General features: G+C 38.8%; 1 protein-coding gene and 1 long non-coding RNA gene across 6 annotated transcripts in view; both read left to right on the top strand.

The window, feature by feature from the left end:
* LOC136434498 (cadherin EGF LAG seven-pass G-type receptor 2-like) overlaps window positions 1-17,710 on the top strand; it is an 85,739-nt gene that overhangs the window by 24,493 nt on the left and 43,536 nt on the right. For all 5 annotated transcript variants that reach the window (XM_066427321.1, XM_066427323.1, XM_066427320.1 and 2 more), the window contains exons 5-7: window positions 1,469-1,694; window positions 2,144-2,348; window positions 13,646-13,702. In XM_066427321.1, coding sequence (XP_066283418.1) covers window positions 1,469-1,694; window positions 2,144-2,348; window positions 13,646-13,702 — 488 coding nt within the window. The remainder of the gene's footprint in view (window positions 1-1,468; window positions 1,695-2,143; window positions 2,349-13,645; window positions 13,703-17,710) is intronic.
* Window positions 13,952-17,113, top strand: LOC136434516 (uncharacterized). Its single transcript, XR_010755754.1, has 2 exons — window positions 13,952-15,219; window positions 15,647-17,113. It is a non-coding gene; the product is annotated as an uncharacterized lncRNA (long non-coding RNA).

Genomic DNA, 17,710 nt, shown 5'->3' with positions numbered 1-17,710 from the left:
TGTGCAGAATGCATTGGCGCATTGATTTCTTTTCCTCATTTTCTGTGCCACCCCCATTATCCATCGTGGATTAGGCCTAATTATGTGGTTACACTAACTTACAGGGTTGGGCGGCAGTGGGAAGGTTAAAGTTTACGGAAATTTAGAGTAGATGTCAAGAAATAAGAGTACTAAAGGAAACAAAAATCTGATTCTAGAATGTCAAATTGAAATTGGTCAGACTCAATATTGTTTTTCACAATGGTATACAGTGTAGAAAAACAGTATTATGATTTCAGATGGCCCACTGTAGTGTCCTATTCTCCCTAATGGCTCTTGACTAAGGTTATATGCATGAGGGTGGGGAAAAATGGATGAGTCACTAGCAGTACTGTACTGGTCATGCTTTCGTAATCATTTTTCGAATTCTAAAATCTTCTTAGATCCCCATCTTTTATTCATATCCCTCTACCATAGAATCACATTAATTTGTATATAATTAAGAATATTCTGAAAGGAAATTGGTATAGAATTTCAGCTTTAAGTCGTCGTGATTTCTCCTATTCTGAACAAAGTGGCAGAACAGATTTTATGCTTGGAGTAGGCACAGACTGCAGTGATAAATGACGTAGCAATAAAACTGCGATAGCTCCAAATGCTATTACACGGAACTGCGGACAATACCAAACTGTGTCAGGTGTCGGGAGAACACTCCATCACGATCCCGCGAAACGTCTCCTCGCACAAAACCCGCCGACAACGGGGTCGGGCGTCTGGAGAATACGCCATCACGCCGGCGTGCCACATCCCTTGTTCACTTGAGCGGAAGAAGAACGGTTAATAATTGATGACGGACTTTAGGAAGGGGGCGCTGAATGGAACTGTCAGTGCAATGGAGACTAATGTGCGATAGAAATGCACAGGCATGTAAATAGTCCTGTATCGGCCGGCCAGTCCGCCGACTGATTTGATTACAGAACATCCAGTTACTGTAATGTGATTTTCTTGCAACCAATGGGAGATAGAGTGTCTAATTAAGTCATCTTTTGCTTATCCAATGAATATTATGGGTTCAGACCAGGCATGTTCAAATCAGTTCCTTGGTTGCCAGATAGCTCTAGATGATTTGATTGTGGAACATCCAGTTATAGCAATGTGAATACCTTCAATCTATGAGAGATCAATGCTTTTTTCACAGTATACGAGGGGAAAGGAGGTCTTTGCAGTGTTTGAAGTTTGTAGATTTAATAGAGTTTGCCTGTTTCTGTATCTGTATCTACATAGCTGGTATGACCGCCATTCGGTGAAATATCACACTGACTGACTTGTCACACCTAACCTTTGCACATCTAACTGTAAGTGTTGTTTAAAGCAATCAAGGGAGGACGCCCTTACTATGCTTGGTGGCAACGAGTTCCGATCTGCGATATCACATGGCCATGAATTCAAATAGAATATCTGTTTTTGATCTTGATGTTTTCCCTACCAGGTGATAACTGTGAGATCAATGCGCGTGAGGGGCGCTGCACGGACTACGTGTGCCGGAATGGCGGCGTCTGCACCAATCTGCTGGTGGGAGGCTTCAGGTGCAACTGTGGAATGCAGGGCAGCCACGTGACCGACTTCTGCGAGGTCTCTACCCGGAGTTTCCCGCCCAGGTCCTTCCTGACGTTCCCGGCGCTGCAGCAGAGGTTCCGCATGCAACTGTCTCTCACGTACGTTTCTACGGGGAAATCAGCCGGGTTTTATTACATTTTTCTAATATTTAACTATTGGTAGGGACACTTTCAGATTTTCTGAAGGTAAAAGAATTTACAGCTGCATAAGAAATCAACTTTGTAGAAATAACACAATTTATTAAACAACTTATCAAATACTTTTAAATGACAATATTATCATAAGGTCAGGATTTTTATGATTGAACTAAGCAGTAGTATCTTCAGGAAAAATTCAAATGGAACAATTCTTTTTTGGCCACAAGAAGTTTTATTTCTTTAACAGCCTTTTACTATTAGCAGGTAGATAATAACAAAATTTTGGTAATGATAGTTGTTATACATTCTTGTTTTGTATAAGCAGATATCAAATACTGTGAAGAAATGACATGGTCACAAAGTATGCGAGAAGAATTAACAATCATGGGTTATCTCTCTGTCCCAAATAGATTTGCTTCCCAAAACCGTAACGCCCTCCTGCTGTACAACGGGCGCTACAACGTGAAGCACGATTACCTGGCGCTGGAAATCGTGGACGGACAGATCAAGTTCTCCTTCTCCACGGGACAGGAGACGACGGTGGTGCAGCCGCACGTACCCGGAGGGGTCAACGACGGACAATGGCACACCGTCACCATCAACTACATGAACAAGGTAAGAAATAAACAAACAAACAAACAAATTAACAAACAAACACATATTGTGAGGGATGTCTCTGTAGCAGCCTCACAGTTGAGCTCCTAGTTCCAATTAGTTGGTAAATGGGAGACACGCGCTTAATCCAGGAAGGGCATCTCTCGGTTGGGGTTACACCTGTCTTTTGGAAGGGATGTAAAATGGGGGTCCAGCTTTGAGGAGGTGCCTCAAGCATGTTAAAGAGAAAGGGTTAGCAACCCCTCTCTGTAAGAATATGCCTTGATACTATACTGAAACAGCATGGAGACTATACTGAAACAGCATGCTGCCCTATGTGCCGCTAGGCACTGCAAGGGTCTGAACGAACTAACGAACGAACGAACAAACGCCCGATCATAGCTTGAATGTCTTCATCGTCTTGTTGTCCTTTGTCCAAGCCTTTAACAAGATTTGAGAATCAAAATATAGAATGAAGTAATCCTTTTAACGAAGTACTCAGTGACCTCGAACTATGGGCCAGTTGTTTGGTCAGCAAAGTAGTGGCATGTGAAATCCTTACCAAACCCTCGGGTAGATTTAGCCAGTTAATCTGGGTTAGTCCAGATTGTCTCTACCAAACGATGAAATTAGAACACAACTCCTTAATCCATAGAAATTGACCCGGCTGTCTCGTAACTGGGATGTTAGGTGTTTTGGTAATAGTTATAGTTTAGTGGACAATCTTTTGCTTGTTTTCTTTATGCACAGTGTTTTGATAGATAGATAGAAAGAAGGAATGATATCTTGCCTGAAAGTAAAAACAACAAAGGATGTGGTCTGTCTGGGCATGCCTCGGGGCATAGTTTTCCTAACTTTGTTCCCTTTAGAAAGGATGTGCTCTCAGGATGCGTCACTAATTAGTATGATCAAAGGCCTCCCCACTACAATAGTGCAACCTGTTAGCGGCAGTCCGGAGTGGGTGTCGCATTGTCCCCGTACCTGTGCCAAGCTCACCTGGCTTTTGTATGATCAGCCCTGAGATCGGCTTAAACTGTCCTAAAACCTCTCAGACAAAATGTCAGAGCACGAAGGTCACGTTCGGAGGAATCAATGGCGCCCTTTTAGTAAAATTCCTGCGACGTTTCGTCCTTGTGTGCTCGCCGTGGTGTTATTTTTCACGGCAAGGTTTTTCTCGTCACTTGAAGGTGATGTTCCGCTTGTGGCATGTTTAACGAACACCCCCGCTTCCCAAGCGTTGGTACAGTCATAGTTTGTTTTCTTCAGTCAACACCCAGGCGGCCATGTTTGCGGAGCATGGGTCACATTCAGACAGGGTTTCGCAGTGATAGCTGAATTCTGGAAAGGAAGTGGAGAATTGCAATAGATAGTTGTGTGTTGTTGTGATTTAACAATGGCTATTTCTAAATGCAAAAGAGCTGAAATGTCTGTATTTCTTTCTCTTAATAATACTCTTCCAAAATGAAGGTCTTAGACTCGAGGGATTGTGTGGATGTCTATTGCTACATTCCTCTATAAGATATGACTGTAGTTCAGATGTTTGGGGAATAGTGGTCAAGAGTTTTGTCTGATTCAACGTAATAGTGTTCAGTGAAATTTCAGATAAGTATAGCGTGTTCAGTATGAAAAATAACTGATCCACAAGACATGTACTGTAAAGCTAATACTTGACCTGTGCCCGGTAAACTTTAGAGCTTGTCTGGGGTCAGTCTTGTACATCCTTGTGGTTAGTTTGTGGGTTTGAACTCAGTCATGAGAAACAGGGTCTCTATTCGTACACAGAATATAGGGTTTCAACTGAAATGTATCCAGGATACATATGAGATCAGGTTGTCTTTGAAAATGTGTTTTTCCAAAGCATTTTACAGTAGATCACATAATATGTACTAGGAAACATCCACGACCTTGAACTATTCGTCACCTACAAGGTCGTTCGTCCATCCGTGATAGCACACAAACTCTCAAGTGCAAGGCGAGACCTTAACTGAGTTTGTGAGCACTGTATGCACACGTCGCTGTGTCGTTGGATCATACACAGCGCTGAGTGGCTGTGATGGCGACTCTTCGGTACGTTTACCCATGTCAGCGCCCGTTCGTACATGACTGGGAGTGAAAGGGTTTCTGAGTTTGCGCTGCAGGGATAATGAAGGCGCTGTGTAAACGCTGTCCCCCACAAGTTTGTCTAACGGAGTTACAGAAAGGTGAACCCGACCCAGCTTTCACCACACCCACCGGATTTTAATCCCAACTCAACAGTATACTTCTACATTCTGTCCCTTTTTGAAGTATCATGTTTGAATTAGCATTAGATATCTAACACAACATTCTTACAGCTCCATGTATGACCATTCAGATTAGGTTGGGAAAACAAAGGTCAAGTTTGGCATTGGGCCTCCCAGCGGCTTTCTACAGTATTGCAGCAGAACTTCCGGTTTTCATATCTCGTGTTCTGTTTTTGGTTTGAATCTGAGGACCAACAAATTAATTAGTTTGGCTTAACACTTAGATTAATCCAATCCTATTGGGGTCTGTTCTAGAATCTATGAGATAAAGCCAGGGGCCCGTGATATGATACCCTTCCACAGGGCCTGGCGTTCCTCCCACCCACTTACAATCATGTAAGAGGTATCCCAAAACCCTGACAGACCATGCATAATATTTATTCCCCGTTGAAGAAATGTTTCGAGCATGAGTGTCTCTCTGTGAGGTCTAGTAGTCCCTGGGGAAGGATTGAAGATGATTCTCGATGACATAACCTAGTTTGGTGACCTATATCGGTACAGTGTCATCTTCTCTCGCACTGACAGATGTAGTGTTTATGGGTAAATGTAGTGCTAACTGATAGTAAATATAGTCTCTTTCAGACCCCCCTCCCCCTTGCTAGGTTGTTAGCAGAACACAGTATCTGTCCGCAACCCCCATCCCCAATTGTAGTTGGAGTATAAAGTATAATGTAGTGTGTCACAGTAGTTGAAAAAGTCATAGATATTTTTCTGTGCACGTCATTGAGGCGGAAACTGGGCTGAGTTGCAAAGGAATACGTCAGTTGGATTACATTTTATTTTCGGTCGGCTTGAATTTGTACTGTTACCGCTAAGCGCTACATGTGTTGGTTGCAGTTAACATGACCTCCAAATTTGAGCTCATTTTCACATATTTTGTACTGTACCCTGAACTCAAACATATTTTGTTTTTGTATAACTTCCTTGCACACCCAGCTATAGATTTTGTAGCACTTCAAACCTCCTCGCATTGGGGTCCTTAACCATGTAGATCCCTATACTGTATCTGAAAACCTTGTGTTCTGCTACCTTGAAGTATGTGGTTGGTAATGTTGTGGAGTCTTGCTGGGTCAGTTGCTGAGTGGCAGTCTGGGAGATTAGCCAAGAAAAACGCTGAACGTTTGAAAGCGGCTAGTCGCCGTTCATCACCGTGCTAATCCCCACGTTATGTAACCCATCGCAGATGTAACATGGCGGCCGATATGGCGTAGGATTCCCCTCGCGCTGCCAATAAATCCGGCGTACCCACGTCGGGAGGAATGTAGGTTACGGCTGGGGGTTTAGCCGTGTCTAAATAAAGTCCCTGTCGGAATTCGGAGAATCTGAACTTGGCGACCACAGGATGTTTTGGAAGTTCGTGGGTGATGTTTTTTCTGTAACAAGCAATGTACCTTGGCCTCTCCACCGGTCCAACTCAGGACTAGGATTACATTTGTACCACGCGGTTCAAAATGTCCCTGTTTCCCTCACCCTTAGTCTCCGCGACCTCGTTTTAAGTAGTCCATTTCTAGCCTCCTTGAAAAGTCATCAAAATGAAAAAGAAGTTCGAGTGCTTGTGACTGGAGCAGTCATTAAAGTCTGGTGGAGAGTTTCTTGAAATGTGATCAGCTCTTGTTTTAATGCCATTAAGGTATGGGATTATTTTGAAAAGCACACAGGGGTTAGGACCCACCTCCCCCATCATCCCTAACCGCAACCAGCTACCATGAATCTTAAAACATTTTCCGGTGGTTTTATTTTCGCAGTTTTTACGATGACCTCTCTAGTGCAAATTCAGTGTCTCCTTTGTTTGAATATAGTACTACAGAATTGTTACCACAAATTGAGAACACCGCAAAAACGTCTGTTTCCTTTTTCCACAGAATAAAATCAAAGCGAAAGTAAGCAAATTTACGGTGTCTGTAGAGAAGGGCTTCTGTTAATGGTTTTAAAGTGCCCCTGCGTGATAAATCTTGGGACCCCACTTTTCCCAGCTACTGTTTGATCAGCCTGTGGTGGGACGCTCTCCTAGCAGGTTGTATAAACCGTTTGAGGGTTTCACGTGGTGTCCTGTTTAGTGTCTGCAGGGGCTCCTCTTCTCTTGACAAACAAGAGTAGCAGGGATTCCATCAAACCAATACTGTAGGAGGGGAAATGTTTGCAGGGATTCAATTTTGCGGTGGTTTAAAGTTTACTGTTGAAGCTGCCATGCAGGGTTTAACTGCAAAAGAGGAAATGTTTGCTCTGGTTTTGCAGACCCCCTCCCCATTTTGAAATTAACTTTTTATGAATTTTGAAAACTCTTTTTTCTTCAAATTTGGTAAATATATTTTAAGCATAAATCATCAAACATTATTTTGATCTTTTTTTCCAGAATTAATTGTTGCTTTGTATAACAAAAAACCCTGGGCTAAAGTTTGCCACACAACATTGAGAAAGTACCAAGAAATTCCTATCGGTTCGAACATGTGGATCTCCTTATTTATGGAGTCTTAAACATGTTAAGACGTGTGTAAATCTCTCTCCGCTGGTTTTCATTAGGAAGTGGCAAAGGTTTGTCTATTGGCTGCTGCATATCTCTATTTGTCGGAAAGCTGCCTTCAGGCCGAATATGTCTAACTTGCTCAATAAGAAAAGACGAAGAATGTTTAGGTATTGATGGGCCTTCACAGTCAGTTTCTGCTTATTTTTTGGAGTGAAAGGAAAAAGAATGGAAAATTGGAAAGAAATAACACAGGAATGTGGCCCAGTCAATTTCTGCTTATTTTAGGATTTGAAAGAACGGGAAAAACAAATTTGTAAGAAAAATATTTCGATATCATATATGACCAAATGTCTCGTAAAAAAATATTGCTTTGTAACAAAAATCTGAAAAGTGGTCTCAAAAGATTTCGGAGAATTCCATTTTTGTTGTTGCCTGAGAAGAAAGAATACAAGCGGAAATGTGTGTGAAAGGAATGTGACATTTCTCCTCATTCCAAGTCCAAGTTGCCAGTCTAGGTAAAATGGGAACCAGCTGATTAAATAGCTGACTTTGACCTTGACCAAATCTCCTAGTGACAGTTTGAAGGTGAAGGCTGGTCTGAGTGACAGTTTGGAGCAAAGTGACTGAAAGAAAGTTGTTTATTTTTTAATTTTAGGGATGATTCATTAGAGAATAAACAATGCAACAGTTCGAAGGTGACGGCTGTTCTGAGTGACATAAGAACAAAGTAGCTGAAGGAAATTGATAAGTTCTTCATTTGTTCATTTGTTGATATTTAGGTATGATTCATTATAATGCTTGGTAGGAGGGCATACACTGGCTCTCCCCCCCAAAAAAAACTTCTGCTAAAAGACTTATCCATATTCAACCCCCCCCAAATTCTAAAATGACCTGTCCCCAAAACACCCCCTGCAGCAGATGTATGTGTACAAAATAACCACTGAGTGTCCTGGGGTCAGAAGTAACCGTGAGGATAAGGACTACACCTGTTAGTTGGTGAGAGATGGGCAGAAAACACCAAATAACACTTTTGTGTAGGAGTGTTTATAGGAATGTCAGGTATTTTAGGGATGAGTTTTCTGGGGTAAGGGCCCCAGAATTTCGTGGTAGAGCCTTTGGAAAACTCAAAATTGCGAACATTTGTAGTCAAATTCAACATTTCCTTTTCTATTCCATCTATACATGTACTGAAATAGATGAAAACATTATGTGCTGGTGAAAAAGGCACTAAATTCCTCCAAAAGACGTTAAAACATCGATATTACAGTGTTGGCGAAACTCCTATCATAGCCTCTATTCCCCATTAATTGGTATGCACTTTTTAACACAGGTGCCAACCTGCCCTTTAATTGGGAAACTGTACACCTATGTTAGTCACTATAACCAACCTGGAGGGCAGGTCTCCAGATTACTGGGGTCGGGCAGAAGTAAATTACTGTGTGTGTTCACTGCACTTGTGCTTAAAACAAAGAAAGTGGCTTGGGTAGTCTTTGTTTCGTAAATGGCCATAACGCACACAATGTAGGTGTAACACATCAGTTTTGTACATGCAAGTACAACCTGTGTAAGACCGGACTGCTAGGTTTGATCTACTCACACTAGAATGAATCTCTACTCATTTCGATATGTGTGGTGGGTTCTTTATCGTGTTAGAGATGTGGCTCTTCTCAAACACGGGACCTCCGGCGTTACATCCTATCCGAGAGAACCTCCCCAACCGAAGCTACTCGTTTTCACCTGAGTTAAGTTAGAAAATAGATGTCTAGCATCTTTCCCAAAAGTATACGGAAATCACTTGAAATTTTTTCTCAAATATTGGACAGAAACACAGACTGTATTTGTTCAGCCACCACTGCTGACTTGTGAAAGGGGAATGATAAAACATTGCCTGTATTATTGTCCCAGCTGTTCTAACTGGTTTCGGGGTATCCAAACCGTCTAGTTCCCCTCCCAGCCTTGGATCTGTGTCAGACACCGTAATCCCCAGATTTTACACTTTTTGACCAAACAAGGAAAGGAAGTTGAGCCTTGCTCAGACCTCAGACACCCCCACAGTGAGATAAACAGATTTAGATGGTAGCCTGTGATATACGCCATGTTGACAAGATTCTGTGGCTACTTAACCGTTTGTTTTAGCTATTATTTTTCCAGTTAACTTTGGAATGGTATCAGTATCTTCTTAACAGCTTTGAGCCTCTTAGAGTTTGTTAACAGGATCTCTGAGGATGAAATTCCCAAGTGTTGATCCTAAATGGTTGGAAGGTATCATCGTCTCATTAATTCTGCCTTTTTTTTCAAACATGCAGTATGACTGAGACAATTTAAATTTTCATGATGATTTATCCCCCATTCTTTGTTTGGAGAAGTCATTTCACTGGTACAGTACTACTGACAGTTTTGTATGGACAGACCTTGTTTACAAGGTCATGCCTGAAGGTCATAGGTTTGACAGGAGGTTTGCATAGTTTTAGGGAAAATCAGTGGTGCGAAAACTGAACTCAATGGGTGGGTCAAGGTCGTCTGATTAGCAAAAATGACATTGACCTGAGAACAACAAAAAACACCATTTAGAAATGAAGATTAGGAAGAAATATTTAAAAAATGTTGGTAGATCGACAATGCTGGTACTGAATAACATGTTTGTGGGAGTTTATATCATTTGCATAAAGAAAACCAAGAGGCTGTACATTTCCTTATAAGGTCATACACGTACAAGTAGATTTTAGAAATTAGATTCACATTATTCATTTGCATTCAGAATATTATTGTCTCTTCAAATTTCTGAAGTTTTTAGTCAGAAGAAGAACGTATTCTGGTATATTTCTTCTTTTAATCTAATTAGAGTCCATTCCGAGTCACCGCGAGGGTTTTATAATAATGTTTGTAATCATTTTGAAAAATTTCTAATAAAAGAATATCTGACTGACAATAGTTCTAAATTTTCTAAAAGATTAAATACAAAAATATGAATTTATTTGAATTTGATAAGATAATTTAGAAATATTTTGAAAGTAACTGTACAAAAACCTCTTTATTTGTAATAATTTCTAAACATCTATGTGATTATTAAACTTTTAGAAATATTAACAGAAAATGGTAGAAAATGGTTAACAATGGTAGAATGGTGATTGCCTCCATAAAAGTAGGTGCTAATCCGGCCCTTCTGTCTGCCTTTGTACATCTTTAGACTTCACTGCAGGACACTGTTGGGTCCTTTGTGGAAAGCATTCTTCCCTAAACTTCGCAAGGATGTGTGAATTACTTTCTTCCCAGCCCTCTGACCTATTTATAGAGATGTTACAAATAATGGTAGAAAATGGTAAGAAATTGTAAAAAATTGTAAATAATGGTAGAATGCTGTTACCATTATTTAGAAACCATTGTAAATATCATATTCTACATCATGAATATTTCTAAAGTTTTAGAAAACTTAAGAAATATTTAGAAAGTTGAAATCACATTCAAAATATTTCAAAAGTGTCAAATCTCTTACACAAATAATAACAATACCTTGAAAATAGTTCTAAATTATGACAATAACAACCCTCGCGGTGACTTGGAATGGACTCTATGTGCATCCGACCACCCATCAAGTGATGTTTTTAATGGATGCCTTCATGTGTTTTGTAAGGTTTGGCAATTTTCCATGTTTTGAATATCATGACAACTCGGAAAGAAAAGAAAACATCCACCAGATCTTTTCCAAATATTTTGAGAGTCGTCCCAGAAAACGAGACGCCATTTCCTGACTGGGTGTGAGGAAAGATGTTTCCTGTGTGGAGGTGTCAGAAAGGTGTGCAGTTAGGATCCACCTGTCCTGAAACTGTGTAGTACTCAGGACTGTCAATCATTATTAGTTCAACCAATAAGACAGTGATTTCAGTATGAGCAGGACTGTCAATCAAAATTGGGTCAACCAATGAGAGTGCGGCTACAGGGCTGTCAATTTTTTCAATTTCTTTGGCTTCTTCCTGAGACCCCCAAGGCTGTTCAGCAAAACGATTGATGAGCCGATAGAAATGGATTTGTCCTAAGACCCCCTAGGCTGTCCCCACAGAAATTGAAACTGTGTAGTACTCAGGACTGTCAATCATAATTAGTTCAACCAATAAGACAGTGATTGCAGTATGAGCAGGACTGTCAATCAAAATTGGGTCAACCAATGAGAGTGTGGCTACAGGGCTGTCAATTTTTTTCATGTCTTTGGCTTCCTAAGACCCCCAAGGCTGTTAAGCAAAACGATTGATGAGCCGATGGAAATGGATTTGTCCTAAGACCCCCTAGGCTGTCCCCACAGAATGAGTGATGAGCCATGTTTACCAATGTGAGCTTTGCTGGGTTTTCCCTGCCTCTATCTGGTAGGGTGGACAGAAGTGTCCAAACCGGTGTCTAAGGTTACCTACATGTAGTGTTTGTGTAGTAACAAGGATCTCTCAACGCTTGTCTGCAAAGGCTAGATCAGATGTGCAGCTGCCTGCTCCCTGGAAGTAGAGAAGAACCACTTGTCTTAACATGGTATTCTTGTCCTTGGAAGCTCAAAGATAAGACCCCCACAGATGGGTCAAAAAGACAAGTATGTTTAATATGTTTTGATAAATTGGTTCACCTCCCCATTTCCACTTTCGGAAAATTCAGTTATGTCTGTCATGCAAAAACTCCCTCCTATGTAGACTAATCAAAACATTCTTTCCTATAGTATAGGATTCAGTGTTTTTTGAAATAGCTATTTTAACGCTGCACATTCTTGTACCTTTTTTAAGGTATTTGTGACATGTAGGCCCCAAATGCTACCATCTCTTGGGGCAATTTTACCATCAAAAGAATACCAAGATGTTCCTCAGTTTCCAACAATAACAACAACAAAAAGAGAACGAAACAATAAATAGACCTAAGGCAATGTTTCTGTCTCATTAAAGGTGTAGGGTTCCTTATCCCTGCTTCATCTTTAAGATTCACATTCCTTAAGAAACCATTAAGACCCCAACAGAAATAATACATTAGTATTATCTTGCATTGTAATCTATGCTAGAGATTTAATTGTCTGGAGGAAGGATTTTCGTTTGCATCAGTAACCTAAATACTTTGAATGGAATCTTATGCTGTAGACTTTCTAAGGAATTCCAGACGTTCTGACTACATATTAGAAGTGGCTAAGATTCTTGAAAATGGTGAAAATGTTTTTTACGATAAATCTGCTCTAGATAGGAAAAATAGGTCACTGATATCCATATTTTTATGTTTTATAGTTTTTATGTTTTATTTGTTTTACGTTTTTGTTTTTAATGTTATTTCTTATTCATATTTCTATATCCTCAGTATTCTTTTGATAAACTGTACCTTTGTCATTGGAATCATCATTTTTCTTACTTTATGTCTGCATTTTTCTTTATCTCGTAGACAGTACCGCTCAATCTGCAAAAGATTTCTTGTGCCAAAGGCTCCGTCTTGGTTCATACTTTGAGTATAAGTCAGTTTGACTGGAGGGAACATCAAAACACATGGGAGAAACCAGCAGCTTTGATTAATTTACTTCCACCTCTGAGTTATAGCTTCCCAAAAGTGTCCTGACATCAGGAAAGAGTTGTTGGTTTGAGATTTTAATCAGTCTTGAAAGATTTGGTATGCTGATGGTCAATAGGTCCCAAAAGACTTTGCCAGGTCATACCAAAGACTTAAAAATGGTGCATTCGGCTTTCTCTGCTTAGCACTTAATATGGTGCTTTCTTTAATGTGCTCGAGGTGTGGTTCTCCTCAAACACAGGACCCTCATTTAACGTCCTGTCCAAGGGATGTCCCTAACCGAGGCCAGGTACTCATTTCCACCTGAGTCAAAAGTGAGGAAGTCCGTGTCAAGTGCCTTTTCCAAGGGCACAATGTCCGTAGCAATGGTGTCATAGGATTCGAACCCAGGACCTCTGGATTCTGGGCCAAATACTCTAAGCTTTATGCCAACACATGCCAATAGCTGTAGTACTACCTGACCAGAAGATTGGACTAAAGCGCCCATCCCCTAGCTCCTCAACACTAACCGACACTGCCCTGTGTCATGTGTTAAACCTAAGGTTTATCTCTCCATCAAGTCCATGCCTCAGTAGAACATTAGAAGCGACACCCCAGCCCTTCACTCTCAGTGTGGTAGTGGACGTCCCTGTGTGAGGAGAGGTGGACACACAGGACCGGTCAGACCTTGTCAAGGCCACTTCACAGATGACCTTGTCTTAATGTGGCACTTCCGATCTCAAACCACAAATGGATTGATGGGGAGACCCCCAGTGTTTAGGATAGAGTTTGTGGTCGTGATTGACAGAGTCTTGTGAAAGGCTTTTTCTGTATCTTTGTGACTTACTTTGTTTATTTGTACTTCTGCGATGGGTGTATCCAAATACCTGGATTTCCGACTGAAATCATCAATGAAAGGGTGTTAAGTTGATAACTGTGTTGTGTCTTTCTTTGTTTTTTAACTTTTTTTTCTATTGCAAAAAAATTGTGAGTGATGAAATGTGAATGTTTCATTTCCGTATAGTAACAGAAGTAAATTCTAGATTGTTAATCCTTTTTGTTCTATTTTCCAGCCGTGTTCTGTCGATGAGCCATGTTTCAACATCCCCTACGGACCCTCAGACGAGAAGGTAGGCACAGAGCTTTGTGTTCCTACTAGATGTGTTCTTTACATATTTTCTTGGTCTCTCTTTTTTTTAAGATGGACGTCTTCTTCTGCAATATGTTTTTGTGAAAACGTCAACATTCCTCTCAAATTGTGGGGAATTGTGGCCAAGTTGCACAAAACAAGAATGAAATTTGCCTGGTGATAGGCAAGAGATAGCATTTCGGATGATTTAAGAATCCAAAAGTCTCTACTGGTCTGGCCTCCCTACTCTGCACTACCAAAAATGATTTTTCTTGTTTTTTCTAGTTTTCTTGTTTTTACTTAATTCGTGGACAAATTTTCTTGAATGAAGAACTTCCATGAAAATGATAAGAATAAATAAGAAAAGCACAAGGGACCATTCCAAGAATCTTGTCTTGTAAATTCTCACAACAAGAAACATTTTCTTATTTTTCTTAGATAAAGAAATAATTTCTATAAAGGATTTTCTCTCATAAGAATTTTCTAGAAATTGAAGTTAAAAGTTCTTGTTTTTCTTGTATGGAGAATCTATTTCTTGCCATGTATAAGAAAATACAAGAATTTTTCTCTCCCCTATCTTCTTTTTCTGGTAGTAAGAAAAAACAAGAATTCAAAATTATGAAAACAAGTAACAACTAGAATTTTATTCTTGAGTGTTCTTTATTTTCGTATCAAGAAACCTTGAGAAAGAAATTCTTGATTTTCTTGGGATGTTTAAGAAAATAGAAGAATTTTCTTCTTGCCTTTCTTGAGGTATCCTGCTTAGAAAAACAAGAATTTTCAAGATATTTAAGCTAGAAGACAAAGTTCGAGTCATAACTAGAATGATATTCTTGAATGTTCTTGATTTTCGTATCAAGAACCTTTGAGAAAAAAATTCTTGTTTTTCTTGGGATGTTTAAGAAAATAGAAGAATTTTCTTCTTGCCTTTCTTGGGGTATCCTGCTTAGAAAAACAAGAATTTTCAAGATATTTAAACAAGAAGACAAAGTTCGAGTCAAAACTAGAATAATATTCTTGAATGTTCTTGATTTTCGTATCAAGAAACTTTGAGGAATGCATTTCTTGTTTTTCTTGATAATAATACTTTAAGAAATACAAGAAATACTTTGAAATTCTTATTTGAACTCGTATAATATAATGGTTGTTTCCCGGCTAAGATGAGGCTATTGCAAGAAATAGAAGCCAACTTAAATTTTCTTTAAAAATCTTGATTGTTCTAGCAAATATCTGCATAAAATTTTGACCAATGGCAACACTTGCCATGTGATCTTTTCCTAACTCCTGATTGGTGGTTTCAAATGCCACAGGCAGTTGGCAGCAGGGCCAAAGCTCTGAGAAGTTCATGCCTTCAAGTGCTGTTCACTTCTAGTTCTATTTTGTATCAATTGAAGACTCAAGTCGGTTTCAAAGTCAAAACCCAGGTACAAGAGAACATATACAAGATGGGGATCATGGTCTGAGCCTGCAGCAGATGCCAAATTTTGTACGGAAACACTGGATAGCAGTATGGAAAAGGTAAGTGCCCCCCTCCCCACCCGACTGTATGAAAATCAGCTCAACTTTATTTATCATATGAAAAAAAAAGAAGTCAAAGGGCCCCTGGATGGTTTAATCATCAAAAGCATCAAGCATTAGAGATAATGATAAGTATAGCCTCTTTGGGTCCAACTCAAAACATCTTTTTGGCCGATGAATTAATAGATTTTAATCAAAAAGCGATCCGCACACATCGGAAGATTACATTCCACCTCTGAGGGGTGGACTATTTTAAACGTATTGTTTCTGGAAAACATATATAAGGATAGGTTAAAGAATGATAAAACATATGATGTGTTTTGTGAAGAAATCAATTCAGTTGGAACTTTCACATCTAGAAGCTGGAAGTTAGTTAGCTCAACTCAGAAAGTAAAAATTAATGACATAGTCTTCATTTTTCCCCCAGATGTTGGAAGATGCCAATGGGAATGCCAATGTCAACAGAAATGGGCTTGAAGGGTTTGGTTTCCATAGTCGAAGATGATGATCTGTTAACACTGCCAAGTCAGATGAGGCTGCTCTACACCACCTTCCAAGACGATAAAGAATTATATATTATGAAATATATCATATGTAATAAATCATATAGCATGTTAATTACATCTATAGCAATTTGTAATCTTTATGTTCTTTCAGTTTCAGTAGGCTTTGTATCAAAATTAGTTTTGGTATTTGTACAACAATATTGTATGTAATGTATATTATTATTATACCTATTATTTTTGAAAAAATACACTGTAAAGCTTTGCCAATGTCATTTTTTTATACCAGACTCCACAATTTACAGAAATATTAAGCCATCAACATGTCATTTTAACTGTAACTCTTGGAGTGAGATTCTTCTTGTAAGAACATCAGTCTTAAGAGTAAGAAAACATTTCTAGGTAGCAAGAATTGTGTTCTTGAAGTAAGAAAAGTATTCTTGGTGTAAGAATATTAATCTTAGAAGTAAGAAAAAAATTCTTGGCAGCAAGAATTGCGCTCTTGATATAAGAAAAGTATTCTTGTTGTAAGAAGATTAATCTTAGAAGTAAGCAAACATTTATTGACAGCAAGAATTGTGCTCTTGATGTAAGAAAAGTATTCTGCGTGTAAGAATATTAATCTTAGAAGTAAGAAAAAAATTCTTGGCAGCAAGAATTGTGCTCTTGATATAAGACAAGTATTCTTGTTGTAAGAAGATTAATCTTAGAAGTAAGCAAACATTTCTTGGCAGCAAGAATTGTGCTCTTGATGTAAGAAAAGTATTCTTGGTGTAAGAATATTAATCTTAGAAGTAAGAAAAAAATTCTTGGCAGCAAGAATTGTGCTCTTGATATAAGACAAGTATTCTTGTTGTAAGAAGATTAATCTTAGAAGTAAGCAAACATTTCTTGGCAGCAAGAATTGTGCTCTTGATGTAAGAAAAGTATTCTTGGTGTAAGAATATTAATCTTAGAAGTAAGAATACATTTCTTGGTAGCAAGAATTCTGCTCTTGATGTAAGAAAAGCATTCTTGTTGTAAGAACATCGATTATAGAAGTAAGAAAACATTTCTTGGTAGCAAGAATTCTGCTCTTGATATAAGAAAAGTGTTCTTGGAGTAAGAAGATTAATCTTAGAAGTAAGAATACATTTCTTGGTAGCAAGAATTGTGCTCTTGATATAAGAAAAGTATTATTGGTGTAAGAATATTAATCTTAGAAGTAAGCAAACATTTCTTGGTAGCAAGAATTGTGCTCTTGATATAAGAAAAAATATTCTTGGTGTAAGAATATTAATCTTAGAAGTAAGCAAACATTTCTTGGTAGCAAGAATTGTGCTCTTGATGTAAGAAGATTAATCTTAGAAGTAAGAAAACATTTCTTGGCAATAAACAATCTTTGCTCTTGATGCAAGAAAAGTATGCTTATTGTAAGAAGATCAATCTTAGAAGTAAGAAAGCATTTTCTAGGCAGCAAGAATTATGTTCTTGAGGTGAGCAAAATATTCTTTGTATAAGAAGATCAGCTCTAGAGGTAAGAAAGTATTTCTAGGCGATAACAATTTTTGCCCCTGAAGCGAGAAAAGGATTCTTGATGTAAGAAGATAAATCTTGATGTAAGAAAACATTTCTCAGCAATAAGCATGTTTGGTCTTGAAGTGAGGAAAATATTCTTAGTGTAAGAACCTAAATCTTGAAAATAAGAAAGCAGTTCTAGGTATTAAGATTGCAGGTCTTAAGTAGAGAAATGCATTCTTGTTATAAGAACAAAAAACTTGAAAAGAAGAAAGGATTTCTTGGCTGTAAGAATTTTGGTCTTGAAGTAAGAAAAGACGTGTTGGTATAAGAACCTAAATCTTAGAAATAAGAAAGTAGTTCTTGCTATCAAGAATTTTGGTCTTAAGAAGAGAAATGCATTCTTTTTGTAAGAACATAAAAGCTAGCAGTAAGAAACCATTTCTAGGCAGTAAAGTTTTGGTCAAGAATACCAGCCTTTAAGTGAGAAA

This window comes from Branchiostoma lanceolatum, chromosome 5 (assembly GCF_035083965.1).
Source record: "Branchiostoma lanceolatum isolate klBraLanc5 chromosome 5, klBraLanc5.hap2, whole genome shotgun sequence".
NCBI lineage: Eukaryota > Metazoa > Chordata > Leptocardii > Amphioxiformes > Branchiostomatidae > Branchiostoma > Branchiostoma lanceolatum.
Note: the sequence above shows the minus strand (reverse complement) of the source record. Positions and strands in the feature narration are given on the sequence as shown.